At 31.4% G+C, this 15,013-nt stretch overlaps 1 protein-coding gene across 1 annotated transcript; it reads left to right on the top strand.

Annotated features, from left to right (window-relative positions):
* Positions 1 to 56: 56 nt before the first annotated feature.
* On the top strand, positions 57 to 13,819 carry LOC148621429 (LETM1 domain-containing protein 1-like). The gene is made up of 9 exons (XM_088575791.1): positions 57 to 149; positions 2,903 to 3,057; positions 4,245 to 4,357; positions 4,928 to 5,019; positions 6,500 to 6,686; positions 7,353 to 7,454; positions 8,571 to 8,705; positions 8,935 to 9,031; positions 10,204 to 13,819. The coding sequence occupies exons 1-9, from the start codon at positions 88 to 90 to the stop codon at positions 10,323 to 10,325; spliced, it is 1,065 nt and encodes a 354-aa protein (XP_088431917.1). The 5' UTR covers positions 57 to 87; the 3' UTR covers positions 10,326 to 13,819.
* Positions 13,820 to 15,013: the final 1,194 nt, after the last annotated feature.

Below are 15,013 nucleotides of genomic sequence, written 5' to 3'. Positions count from 1 at the left end.
CGACTACGTTATGTGACGAATCTAACATCTTTGCGCCCAAGTCACAAAATTGTTTCATTCCCCTTTCTATTTTGGTCTCCATAAGCAATGTGGATCAATTCAGTTCGACTTTTGACGGTATCTGCCTCAAAAAGATGTATTTTCCGCCGGTAATAAATTACAAAGATGACTTGCAAACTCATTATTTTATGACATTACCTGTGGAGTGAAAATTTGATCATATATACTACTTGTTTTAACTATGCACACCACTCAAAATGAAAGAGAAACTGTTATTGTTAAAGAATCTTTTTCATATAAGCACTGAAATTAATTAATTAGTATTAACAAAGTTGTGGTGACATTTTGGAGGAGTGTTCTTAAACTTCTTCAATTCTTAAAGGGAAAGACCATCTTTGAATTAAATTAGGCTCTTACGATTAATCATACCCATGTAAATAAAAATAAATAAACTATAATGCAAAACATGCTTCTGTAAAATGCACAAGGCTATGCAAATTCAAAATCTTTGAAATATATGTGGATAGCCATCTTGCAGAACTCTATTGCTTATTACCGATAGCTTCCGATTAGATTGTGATGTCACTAAGTCGGTTTGAACTGAAGTCTGAACTGCTACAGGTACTGCAGATATAATTTGTATACAAAGAATATGCGGCAAATATTTCTAAGATCCTGTTTTTCTTATCACTTAAACATACTGTCTTGTCAATCTTAAGACTACACATATGATGAAATAGATATATTCAAAAAGTTTTTTTGTACCAGCAACACGAACACTCATCGTATTTTCCTCAGACATACATGTACTAGCTTTCTAGCTGCAAATCGTGCAGTTTGTCAGTGTTATCTGAAATTTGCTTACACATTGTGTCTCAATCTCTTCTGCATACTTTGGGTTGAAATTATGGGGGAAAGTCCCTAATTTGCCCTTATTTCAGACATTGTAATCAACTACCTATCTACTTTCATTTTACAAACCCACTTCGTGACTTCACAGCTCAAACACTCATGGTAATTCAAATTCCATTGTTATAAATAGTGATTAATTAGTTAAGAAAAGGAAATTAACTTTTTAAAATTTAATTTTCATGAACATTTGACAGATTATTTTCGATATTTATCACTTGCACAGTAACATGGTCTTCTCCTTTAAATAAAAAAAAATATACTAAAGTCAAGATTTACATCATTGTTGTAAAGTATTCAGTTTTTACATGGGTAAAATATTTGAAAATGGTTAACATGTAATTTTTTATTATATATTTAACTCATTATTATGCAATTAAATTTGTATACAAAAATGTAAACACTGGTGTTTGCATGGTTCTGGTTTACTGTACAAGTCAATGGCAATGTCCCGACAAAAATAGGACATGAATACATTCATTAAGTCATTATATTATCATTCTTAATTATCATAGCACATTTATTTAAAGTAGCCGTTACCATACAACAGTAAATTCTCTTTTTTTCAATTTGATAAAAAAAAGTAATGGTTTTCTTAAACACTCAACAATAAGTCGGCCTTAATAAACCTTGTGAAGAGTCATTTGTGTATAAAAACACATCTTTGAGCAGAAAAATATTAAGTCTTCTACATTTGTATTTCAATGATTACAGGTAAACAATATATGGGGCAATTCTGCAGTCTTTTATCTTTAACTTGTAACATCATTTATCAAATTTCATTTTAGAAAGTTAATACATTTTCAATAGAGAAATTGGTAAAGATTTGATAATAAAATGCCAAATAGCTATATATTATATAGAGAATAAAAAAGTGACTTCTTTATTTTATGTTTAGGTGAAATCTTGACATACATGTATGTGGCATTTTTAGCGGTACCGTTGAGTATGAACAAGCAGCACTTTGAAATATTTTCCATTTGAAATCGTGTATACCCAGCCTACCTAGTTAGATTCTGGTCTATTTTCCCTTATGCTGATACTATATATATTTGGGAAATTTCACATCATATGCAAATTATGGTACTTTATACATGCATATACAACGCAGCAGTAGTTACCTCAAGTTTGCTAACATCATAAAATGTGTGGAAAAATCTGCAAAAAGGGGTTATCATGTTAAGTAGCACTCCGGCTAAGAATCATGCAAAATGTGATTCATGGGTTAAAAGCCTACATATTTTTAATTTTGATATTTTGTTTGAAATGTCATAGTAAACTTAAAGTTACATGTGGTTTTTCATATAACCCATGTTCATAGGAGATAAAAATTACATAGAATGCATTGAAGATTTCAAAATTAAGGGAGATAACTCTGTAAATGACACTCATATTCAATAGAATCTATTGGATTTTCATTGTTGATTATCTCCTAAGAGCAGGCAGATTTGAATGAATAATTACACATTTCATAGTAAAGACCCATAAAACAACTTAATTACAAAAGTGAAAATATGTAGCCTTTTTTGGGGTGTATCACTTTTTTTCAAATATTGCATGATTCTTACAAAGGCTGCTTCTTAAAATGATCAAAACTTCAACTTTATACATGTAATATGGTATTCGTATACAGGAAAATTTTTCCAGAATCAAACATCCTGTAGGTAAATTGTTTTGTAGGTCAGGTTTGTATGTTTTCAATTGAAAAATCATAAAAAGTGCTTAATGATTGGTATTCATTTTGTTTGGCACATCATTTTGATCCCAAACCCCACATACTTTGTCAATATCAAAATAAAATAGAAAATAGTCAGAAAAAAAAATTGAACAAGAGACAGGAAAGCCTGTCCATAATTTCAAAATAAATTGAAATACGGATCTCTCATTTAAGTAGGAAAATCTGTTTTATCAAGTTAAGTAAATGTATTGTCACAAAACACCATATTTTTCTAAAACTTACTGTATGTGCATCTTAACATTTTTTTTATTATAGACATTACTGTTCCCATCCACAAGACACAGTGGGACCTCCAGGAAGGCTGAAAAGATACTGTATTAATAAATTTGTGAAGACTGTAGATAAATGTGAAGCATTTGTAGAAAACATATCACCATCAGCATTCAAGGTCTACCAGACATTTAAAATTGGTATAAAAATGTTTTAACTCAGGTTCTGAAACTACAATTTTTTAAAACATTTTCCTCAGTTGACAATGCTTTAATCTCTCAATAATGCAAAGCATGTGTTCTTCATGTTTTTCTTGGTATTTTCACAGGGGATATATTATGATAACCAGGAATATAGCAGTCCAGTGGTCGAGAAAGAATATTTTTCAAATGGGCCATTTTCAGCATTTATTACAAATATTAAAGATGTTAATGGGCCACTTTTTAACATTCTATGTAAAATCCTTTTTATTTCAGTGGGCATATGGACCATAGTCCCTTTGAGTATCAAGAATAACAAATTCTACTAGAATGTCTTCAAATGAGCAACTTTTGTTTGTTTCAATAGTACACATGTATTTCTATTTCCTTAATAAATTGGTTCATGGCATCAAAATCATGGTCTTACATGACATTATATATAAATTTTCTTGAACTTTGTGCACTACTGTTTTAAAAAAAGTACCTTAACCTTTTATATACATATGATTTGGATATATGTTGTAACTCAGTCTATGAAAAAAAAACAGCAGATTGACGTCCTCTTACATATTTCTAGATCTACTTCGGGGTATTAATTTTCAATTAAAATGAAATTCTGCTTTATTTAATCTGTATTTTACCTAGATGTGTCTTCAATATTCAACGACAAATTTTGCCAGTTTCTGTTTTCTTCTTGGCCTAATAAAGACTAAGTGTGATATTATACACATGTACTTATTCCTCATACCAATTTTTGCCCAATTTTTTTTATACAAAATATGAAAAGAATTGAATTAATTATCTTACCTTGTTATCTTTTTTTCTGTAAGTAATGATATGAATCAATCACATATAGTTATGAGTAAGAAGAAGACTGTCTTTCAGTAGAAACAATACTTGATCTAACCACCAATTGTATTGTTAAATTTGATGCAGTTTTTTTATACTCTGCCACATAATATGTCTCCCAACAGTTTTCAACTTAAGAGAGATTCAATGAATATTATTTTTTGAAAATTTGCACAGTTATTTAGTACCATGTAATGCAGGCTTTAATTAATTTTTCTTCATAATCAGAACGTAGTTTTCTAGATAGGCTATTTTGAACATTTTGCCAACCCCCCTTATTCACTGTTCCGTAGTGGGTATCAATGTTCAAGAAATGCCCTATTCTTAACTACATTTAGGATTTAATTCCCTCCTGGAGGATACAAGACAGTACTACAGTGTCAGTTTGGAGATCTGGAAGGGGAGAGAACTCCATACTCTGTCACGAAAAGAATTAGTTACATATAGAATGGTATGTAGTATTTTAAAGGCTGAGTATAAATACTGTAAGTAGTTTTTCAAATGGTAAACTGTTTTTGAATTGGTCAGTTGTCTGTATTTATTTGTCACAATAAATGATCTCATTGATAGATCTTATACAAGTATTTCTTTCAAATTTGAATTAGTGGCTGGCTGTGACGTCACCCACTCACTTGTCAGATCTTCCTGAGACAATAAAAATCTGATGAGGGGTAGTTGAATTTGGAAAATGTTTTGTTTGAATATATAAACTAGTATATACATGTAGGAAATCATGGTAATTGAAGGTTAGGGGTAGAAGCTTAAATAGGTTTTTGGACAGAATGATAATTTTAAAAGGTATGAGGAGTTTGATTCTTGTCATAGCAATGTTTGGCGCAAATTCTTGCTCACTGTAATTTCTACAATTTACACATCAGTCTGTCCTCCACTTTACAGTAATAAAGAATCTTCAGGTTTTATGCTATTATAAATTAAAATGCCAATTTAAAAGGATTGTTCCATGTACAGTAGTATGGGTATTATTCCCACTCTAAATATGACTGTTGAATATTATCTCCAGATGCCGGGACAGATGCTGAAGGCTGCTCCATTACTTGTAGCAGCATTGATGCCTGGTGCCATTGTTGTTTTCCCTACCATTCTGCCTATTGCGTAAGTACCAGTACATTTATTTGCAAAGGACACATTTGCAGTCGAAGTATTAGGACAGAACATGATGCAACATGATATTTTAGCTGGTTGAATATTTATCAGGTCTGTTATGTGATAATTTAGCTTATGTAACAGTTGTGTATTATTAAAAACTTCATGATCATGGGAATACTGTGTGATGATGTGATACAGTGATTTACTGTGACAGTACTATTGTTCGTGGGGGTACCAGTTTTCGTGGTTGTCATGGAAAGTTCAATCCATGCACAAAATTTGGTTCCTAACGAATTGTAGATTCCCATTGATGTGTATACTGAAAACTTAAAAACCATGAATTCAAGAATCTACAAACTTGTTTTTCTTACCTGATCCATGAAAATTGGTATCCATGAATTAAAGTACTTTCACAGTCCTCATTGAGTGGGTGGTTTATTAAAATTGCCTTGTGAATCTGTCCATCCGTCTATCAGAATTTCATCGCAATAATCTCAACTTCTAATGAACGGATTGATTTCATATTTGGTTTGTGGCTTTGTATAGATATGGTTACCTGTAAGTAATTATAGTTGCTCTCTGATGTCAGCTTCCATTTTTGAGGGACTTAGCTTGTTTTCACATGGAATGATGGAGAAAATTTTCATCCCAAAAAAATCAGCTGCCATTTGACATTTTGTGTGTTGTCCAATATCAGCTTCATGTGTGAATAGGGGTATACCGATCTTGACATAGTGTGCAACTTAATGTTATGTATTGCAATTTCCCATTTTTATAGCAAAAATTACTTGTTACATCTCTATAATCATATATTATATAAGAGTAATCAAGGGAACCAAGGTTATACGGTAATCAAAAGAATGTAATCCACAAAGACCAGACATGGAAAACAGAGTCAGACATACACAATAAAGAACATAAAGTAACTAAAATCATACATACAAAGTAACAAAAGCAAATGAGCAATATATTTCAGTGAATAAATTGGGTTTTTAATTGCTTTTCCTACCCTATTTATTGTTCTTGTTTTTTTTTTTATAAATGTACCCAACAATTATTCTTAAACACTGATGGTCAAATATCTTCCACATCTGAAAAAAAAATCAAGCAAATTTAAAATGCACCATGACAATAGGTATCGTACCATTTATTTAAGAAAGATAAATGGTTGTTGTTGGTCAAAGTATATGATTGTACTTTTTTGATATCTTGGAAATTATGATTTTAACTCCTGTCCACCTTTCTTATCCTAGTTTATTCACATACTGTGAAAGTACTTATATTCGTGAGCATCAATTTTCATGGTTAAGGGGAAAAGCACTAGGTCATGGATTCTTGAATTCGTGGTTTCGATGATCCTGTCATACAATTTAAAGTAAATAATTCTTTTTATTGGGAATAAAATTTTGTGGTTTACCTTACCCATGAACAATAGTACTTTTACTGTACATGTAATCAGTAATAATTGTTTAATTTGTAATTTCAGGTATCTTTATCCTAAGCTGTTACTGACTAGTCATTTCTGGACCAATGAGGTAAAGAGAGAGGTATATGAAGACCGTCACGTCAAAAGGATCCAGCATCTACCAGTTATATTAGACCACATGGAGACTGCATGTAAACACATACCACACTCAGATCTACAGAGTCAGATGAACAATATATTACATAAAGTATGTTAATGGAGGTCAATCAAATTAGAATTAGACCTACTAACTGTCCCATTCAGTCACAACATGTAGGGTCCAACACTACTTCAATCTACTTTCTGTTCAAATGACCTTTTCATGATCTGCAGATTTTTCCCTTCAGTAATGCTTTCATAATCATGAAAGATGAATTCTGATTGGCTGACAAGAAAGGTAATCTGATTGGAAATCGTATGTAGAATGGTGTGTTGCTAGATTCTACTTTCAGTAACTGAATAGAATGGTTAGTTGGTATAGTTTTAATTAGATTAAATAGATGTCTCATTACAGGGAGTTGTGCGCATGAAGTTTATTTTTCATGAAATTTTCTTGTTATGCTCTGTCAAAGAGTTTTTTTTAAAGTTCTAATTGAAATTTTCAATTTGCACTTCTGACCAAAGGCAGATTATTTTCAAATTGTTGCTTTTATTTTTAGTGTATTTTATAGGTTTACAACTGACTTCAGCAAACATACATGTAGTATGAGGAATTTTAAACAGTTTCCATAAAAATGAAACATTTCTTTGAAGCTGAAATTTAATTGATATGCGATTGATGCTAGATTTATTAGATAAGTTTTTAATCCTCATGATACACTTATTAAAGTATTTTGAGTCACCAGATGACATGAAGCATTTATATTAATTTCAGTTAGAACATTCCATGCATCCCTCAGTACAAGAGATATTAGATGTTAAACCAGTGTTTGAGTTCTATAACTTTAAAATTGAAAGCTTGTCATTTTCACACAAAGTAAGTATTTTTGTTGCAAACTGAAATGTACTAAAATTAATACATTCATTTTCTGGCAATACATTCACTTAACCCTGACACATGATTTTCAATTACATTTACATGTACCAGGAAGATAATTGTGAGATATAAATATTGATAAATTGATATGTAAGGCAAAAAAAGAAGGATATGATTACGCCCAACAAATGCTTTTTGTGCTTTCACTTTGACTTCATGTTTTAATTTTTATATGACAGCAAAATATCTGTGGTTGTATAATGGTATGGGGCTGTTGTTTGTGTGGTAGTAGATAAATTTAATATTGGTTGATTGATCTTTATGAAATTTTACAACAAGGTTCCAAAAAACAAAAGGAAGGTTGGGTGTTTTGGCCCCAACCATTTTGGAATTTGAGACCAAGTAGGGGTTGAAATGTTTTTCAAAGAGTTAAACTTTTTAACTTCAGTGAAGGCATATGGATGTCTATGATATTGTTCCACAATATCCTATACCATTATGGTTATACTGAGATTGATTTTGGAGGTTAAGATTTGAACCATTTAGGGAACAAAAAGTGGTCAGAAATAAGTGTTTTCCTGGTGTCTGGACATGAACTTGACTGTGAGTTAATAGATCTCTATAAAGTTATACTTCATGGTGTCATACCACAAAAGGAAGTCTGGTATTGATTTTGGGGGTTGTGACTTGAGCTCAGTAAGACACCATTAGGCACCAGAAATAAGCTTTTTACTGATTTTTGGGTGATAGCTTGAGTAAAATAGACTGGATTTCTTTGAAGTCCATACCCAAAAAGAAAAGTTGGAATTGATTTGGAGGTTGTGATTGGAACCATTTAGGAATAATTGGCCAGAAAATGGCCACTTTGAATTGATTTTGGTCAAATTCATATCCTGTGTCCAATGTCTTAATAGCATTCAAATTTTAAATGTGTATAAAGTTTGAATGGTGTGTCCATGCTTGCCCCAACTGTACAGGGGTTGACCTCTGCTTTAGAAACTAGCGGTGCCCTGTGAAGTATTTTTTTCATTGTGTTACATTCTAAGTACCACAATATTTATATTTAAAAAATAAGAATATTTTGTATTATCTAAATATTATGTTGATTGCATTCAGAGGCATATAGCTAGGACATTTGACTTCTCCCTAAGGAGATCTAAACTAGCCCAGGAAGGGTTGTTATTACTCCATACAGACTTAGCTATGGTGAGGGAAGGATTCACTCAGATGACTGAAGAGGAGGTAGACATGGTAGGTTATGTCTGTTAGTCTGTTCTCCGTGGAAGTGTAGTATTAAACACTGTCACAAAAATAAGATTAAACTATAAACTGACTTTGAAATACTCTCAAAGTAAGAATATAGGAGAATATGTAAATTAAGAAAAATTCAGACAAATTCTTCATAAATGTAATGCAAAAAATCTTTTATATAACTGCATATTTCAGACAGTCAGAAAATTGTTTTTTCTTCTTCAAATAGGCATGTTTATTAAGAGGATTAAACCCCTATGGTCTCAGGAGAGACGAGAAAGAGAATTATCTACACACATGGACTCAAATCAGTAAATCTGTTGATGGTGAGTTACCTGTTGTTTTATGCACTTCTTTCTCCAAGTTAATTCCACGTTGAATGTTTTTCTTCTCATTTCCCAACTTTCAATCTTCATTTTGCTGTGTAGACCACAGGAAAATTTAAGCCAGGCATAGACTTATAGAATTATTCATAGAATACTCACCATATTACAATTTGAATATTAAAGCTGAATCACCATAGACAGATATTAACAATACTAAAACATTTCCCATACTTACTCACACTTAAATATTAAATAACACTTGAAAATTCCTTCTACCATTAAGTGTGAAATAATTGCTATTATAATTTTTGTTGTTTTTTTTTTGCAAAGTCTAAAGAAGTACATATAAAGATGTAAATGTTTTATCTCCTTTCAAAACAGGAGGCATGTAGTGATCTCGCCATCTGTTTGTCAGTCCTGAAATCCAATCCTCAACTTTTCTTAAACTGCAAAATGGGTTGTGATGAAACTTTCACAAATTCTTTATCACACGATGCCATTGTGAACCTCCATTTTTGTTTTCCATCTAATTGACTTTGGTCTTCTACATGTATATAGTATCTATGGATTACAGCTTGGTGTAAAACCAAGTGAGCTTTGTCACAGTTTTTAAGTACCAGACCATATGAAATTCAGACACTGCCAATGGTAAAGTGATTCATGGTGTAGAAAAACCCAGCTAACAAACGATGCTTTTTCAGTCTATATATGATATACTTTCACATAACAGTAATCATTTCTGTATTCAGATCTGCACTTTTTAGAAAATCATGCATTAATCTATTACTAAAATCAACCATATGAAACCAAATCAAGAACCATAACAAAGTGCCAATTTCATGTACAATCTATATAATTTTTATCTCAAAAATGCAATAAGCAAATGAAAAACTGAGACTGGTTATTTGATCAGTAACTGTTTCTGAACAAGAAATAAAACTGAATTTGGTGGGTTTTTTACATGCATGAATCACATTCTGTCTGATTTCTGTAAAGACTGCTACTTAAGTTTTGTCAAATGCTGATCTGTTACTTCTATATCCCATGAAAGCCATTATTATACTTTGACTTTAGACAATTAATACAACACTTAGATTTTTATATTTATCCTTCATCATTGTTCAAAAATAATTTTTACACAATAATTTATTAACAAATTATAAATATTTCAGAAAACAGTATGTCCTTGTTACTACATGCACCTGTGATGTTATCATTAAATCATCCAACCAACATTAACTTGATTGGTGGTAAGCGGTTTAGATGGCGTAGGAAGAGACATAGAAGTACCTGATATATGAAAGCAACAAAGGATCGACATTGTGTTCTAAAATATGCAGAGTATTTGGGAGCAACCATTTGATTTTATGGGGAGGGGAGTTAGACTTGTATTTGAAAAAGTGAAAAGAGGATTCGAGTTCATGGCTTAAGAATCAATAACCAGCTATTAGTTCTATAGCGAGAGGCTAAAAGTGAAAAATAAAGACAGGTGGAAAATAACATCTAGAAAACATCTATGATAATAGAAATGATATTAGCCACCCATCCCCTAAATTTTAAATGGTTGTTCCCTTAGTTATAAATAGATAGTCAGAGACTGTGATCAAAACTGTAATGACGCTGTGATTTGTAGTATACAGTGTTAATTTCATTTCTCTGGGTTGGTCTCTCACCAGTTTTGAATTTCTGTAAGTATTTGAAAGAAGTATCAATCAATGTCCTGTAAATGAAACAAATGTTTTTGCTGCTCAGAATTTGCCTTTTGTGGACTCTTTTCCGTAGAATTATTATTTAAAAATAATAAAATAATTTCTTAAAAGTTATAATTTATTTTATACTCTTTGGTTCCCAAGTGATCCAATTCACTGATATGATGCATTAAACACTTTGACAATCAATGGTTACAAAAATAATTGCATTATCTCCCCTTCATCATAATGTTTAAGAAATGACATACTCATCATATTCAGTCTTCTTATATTAATGCAAACACATGTGCAAAATAAACATTGAGCCAACGCAGACTTGTTGAAAGTTTTCTGATCTGTCCATGTAAAAGTAGGGCAATGTCATTACATATCAGACAAGACCTTGGTGCTGTACACACGTGTTTTGGTGTGTTGGTAATTTCATACTCTTGTTAAGTGTAAGTGAATTTTTAAGAATCAGGCAAAATGGGAAAAATGAGAAACATGCATGTCAAAAATCCACTGATCTGACAATAAAACATCACTTGGGAAGGCTTTCTCTATTTGAAAAGATAATTATTTGATCTCTGCATCACTGGCTTTGCACAGAAATTTTTCAATACATCTTAGAAAAATGAGGTTTTTGACAGAGTTATCTGCCCTTGAAATGTTCATTTTCAGTGCGTTACAATGAAATTGTAACTCAATGGTCCAACATGATATGGAAAATCTTGTCTGTTTACCTTGATTCTGATGGTTCAAATAGTCAAATTACACTATCAAAATGATGGGTTTTATTCATACCATGTTTCACCTTCTGCCTGATTCTTACAGGGACTGACACTTAAACAATATAGGTGTTCATCACTACATATTGTAGTGTAAAGTTAAATATCTTTTTTTTTATATGTTTTTAGTGGCAGGGAGGGATTCATATTTAAGTGATTAACTGTAAAATTATAATTTTTTTCTGGTGTTTTTTTGTTATATTGAAAAATGTAACAGGATAGGTGTTCAAATTGAAATAAGAACAACAAACGTTTTATATACTAGTATCAAATCTGAATTTTCCCAGTACCCTCAGAATTGTAATTCCATTTAGCTTTGAATGAATAAAAGCACAATAAACACAATCCCTATTTACCATAATATAATAATTACAATTACTGTGCATATCATTAAAATACACTAATCTCATTGGACAATTTGCTTTACATGTAATGTTTCATGAGCCAATAAAACTTATCGTCAAGCTATTTATATGGACAACTCCTACAATTAAGTTGACTTCTGCGTATTGTCTAATTTTTATGAATATCTAAAATAAAATAGAACAGAAGAGAAGAGAAGAGAAACACATGAAATGTCATTATAAGAATTACAATGAGAAAAGGTATGGTGTATATGACTGTTTCATTTTTTATGTACCATTGGCATGTAAAAGCATTGACTGGTCACATATTTTGGACATGAGCGTGCTTCATTGAAAATGTGCTATAGTCATTACTTTATGGTCACATATGATGGACATGAGCGTGCTTCATTGAAAATGTGCTACAGTCATTACTTTCACATGATGATAAAACATCAAAATAGAAAACATTACATTCTGAATTAATTTTTCATTAAAGCATGTATAATTGATGTATTATTTTCCTTTCATGACAGCTATTGATTCTGTTGAAAACATCTGTTTTAGTTTTAGTATTTAAATTATTGGTAAGGATATGTTTATAGCAGAATGTACAAATAATTTGAAAAATGAAAGGAGAGGATGATAATAAAAGTACACAAAATTATTGGCAAGCAGTTGATTCTCTGCTCTGAAGGAGAAGGGGTATACTGTTTTACCCTTGTCAGTGTGTCCATTTGTAGCATATCTATCCGTCACACTTTTCTCAGCACTTAATTATCACAGTGACTTGAAATTGTTACACATTCTTCCTATAGGTATGACATATGGTGGAATCCATTTTCTGAGAAAAAAATTTGACAACAACTTACTGTTTACCTAGAACTTAATTTATTTTCCTTATATCTCAGTTGAAAGCAGAGGTATCACTATTGAGTCACTGCTCACAGATTTATTTTCATTCTTGGTGTTTAAAGAAATAATGCTGTCATTATCATCCATAGACTTGGTTTCGAAGTCTATAGAATTATTGAAGTATTAATCTTTGGACTTGTATGAAATTTCAGCACAAGGTTTATTACTATTTGGGGTTGTGGCCAAAGTTATTTTTGTTGTACTGTTATAGTTGGTAACATTTCTGTCAATGTTTCATGGATTCATTGTTATGGCCTAAGTGATGTAGCCATACATGTAGTTAATTCAGCATGTATTTGTTGTTTCACCAATTGTGTATCTATTCAGTGTTAAGTTCGTACAAAGTTCATGTCCATTTAGAGAGGTTATATTCTGTTTTAAAATGTTTTTACATGTTTTATGAATGTTAATGGTATTTAAACAATGATTTGCAAAATGCATTAACATGTTTTTAATTATTTTCGTTTTCATTATTTATGCAAGTACATTGTACTTAGAAATGTGGTTTTTTTTTTTTTTTGTTGAAAGGGTTCATCACAATATTTAAAATACTGTTAATATTAAAATTAATTTCATTAGTGCATTGATCTGATAAAAAGTTATCAGCCCTTATAATAAGGTTTAATGAACTGATAAAACTTTTGGTAATTTTCTCAAGGTCTATTCTTTTACGGTTACTATTCTTCATGGTTTTTTTTTCTTCGACTATTGTAATAAGGATTTATGTTGGTAATTGGTGAAGTGTTTGTAACATATATAAGTTGATAAAACGATACTGAAAAGTATTCTGACTCATGCTCATATTTAGATTATTACCGGTATATGTACTAATGGAGGACCATCCCCCTTTTTTATCAGTGAGTTTTCCTTGGTTTTTTTGTGTTATGTGTTATGAATTTATATCTGTAATATTTGTTTAATCCTTTCCTTTTAATGTTATTATAGGTCATCTTAGTTTGTATTTCTGACAAACACTTCTTGTTAACAATTGAATTTATTTGAAATTTATTTGAAATATGTATGAATGATATTTCATGATAAAACTTAATTGAACTACACTATGTTCACTTTGTATGTGCCAGTACAGTGAAACCTCTCGTAACCCAAACCTTGATTAATCTTAAAACCTGTTTAAACTAGATACTTTTTAAAGTCCCTTTATATCAATTTAAATGTATTTTACACTTTGGTAAATGCAACACCTGTCCAAATGATTCAAATTTTGAAGTCCGAACAGGGTTCAGTTTCGACTGGTTTCACTGTTTTTCCTTTAAACAGGTTACTTTATGGTCCGATCTTGAACTTTCCGTTAAGTAAGTAAAAAGAACCAACTTCTAAAATTAATGATTTGTTAAAGAACTGTTTTTTTTTTTTATTCTTATTTTATATACAAGACATGAATGAAGTTACTCAAAAATTGGAATGAATTAAATAAGTTCCTGATAAATCAGAGATTTATCAGGCAGGTTTCAATTAATTTTATTTAAAGTAAAAATTCTGTATTTATTGTTTCATTGAGAATACTTCACTATACCACTATCCAGTACTAATGTTTGCACATGTTACTTTCACTGATCTTGTGGCAGGTAATGAAACCTGTACATGGTTCCCTACACCCCACAATGCAACATTCACAACAAAAAATGTATGCTACCATATTGTCATGTTTCAGCATATGTTTCAAATAGTAGGGGCACTCTCGATTTCTTGTTAGGTAACACAAGCAAAATGATAACAAAGCTGAGGGAGGTCCAGAACCTATTGGGGTACAAGTTGTGAACAAAGTAAGAATTTCATTCAAAAACTGTTCCCCTTTTTGCCACGGCATTCTACTTCAGCAGTGCTAGAGGTTGTCTGGCAAGCTATTTTCTGACTAGGTGCGGGGTACGGAGGAACGAAATTGCAACCTTTTACTTCGTATGAGTAACGGCATTCTAGTTGGATCGAGATTTACTGAATACCCGGGGCAGTTACTAAACCTTTAGGAGTTTATTTTCAATATTTTCGTACCACAAGTCTTTTTAGATTAAAACAGTTATAGAACTGTGTTAAAAAAAATTCTTCTTTTAATAGAGTTCAGTTTCGTTTGATAGTTTAATTATTTTTTGATAAGTGGCAGTGGCGGATCCAGAGGGGTACGGGTAGTCCGAATTTTCTCAGACCCTGCAACCCTTCTCTTTTTTATTTGGATATTGATATGTCGGGTTGGGGTCAGAACGATGTGCCATACAAAAAGTTGGAGATTTA

This window comes from Perna viridis, chromosome 3 (assembly GCF_037379345.1).
Source record: "Perna viridis isolate PV_CMFRI_1.1 ecotype Kerala chromosome 3, ASM3737934v1, whole genome shotgun sequence".
Taxonomy (NCBI): Eukaryota; Metazoa; Mollusca; class Bivalvia; order Mytilida; family Mytilidae; genus Perna; species Perna viridis.
Note: the sequence above shows the minus strand (reverse complement) of the source record. Positions and strands in the feature narration are given on the sequence as shown.

Bases quoted from the DNA above. Each gene is read 5' to 3' on its own strand.
- LOC148621429 (XM_088575791.1), top strand. From the start codon at position 88: ATGTGGATCAATTCAGTTCGACTTTTGACGGTATCTGCCTCAAAAAGA. The intron at 150-2,902 runs GTAATAAATTAC...TTTTTATTATAG, and splicing joins AAAAGATGTATTTTCCGCCG to ACATTACTGTTCCCATCCAC. The intron at 4,358-4,927 runs GTATGTAGTATT...TATTATCTCCAG, and splicing joins AATTAGTTACATATAGAATG to ATGCCGGGACAGATGCTGAA.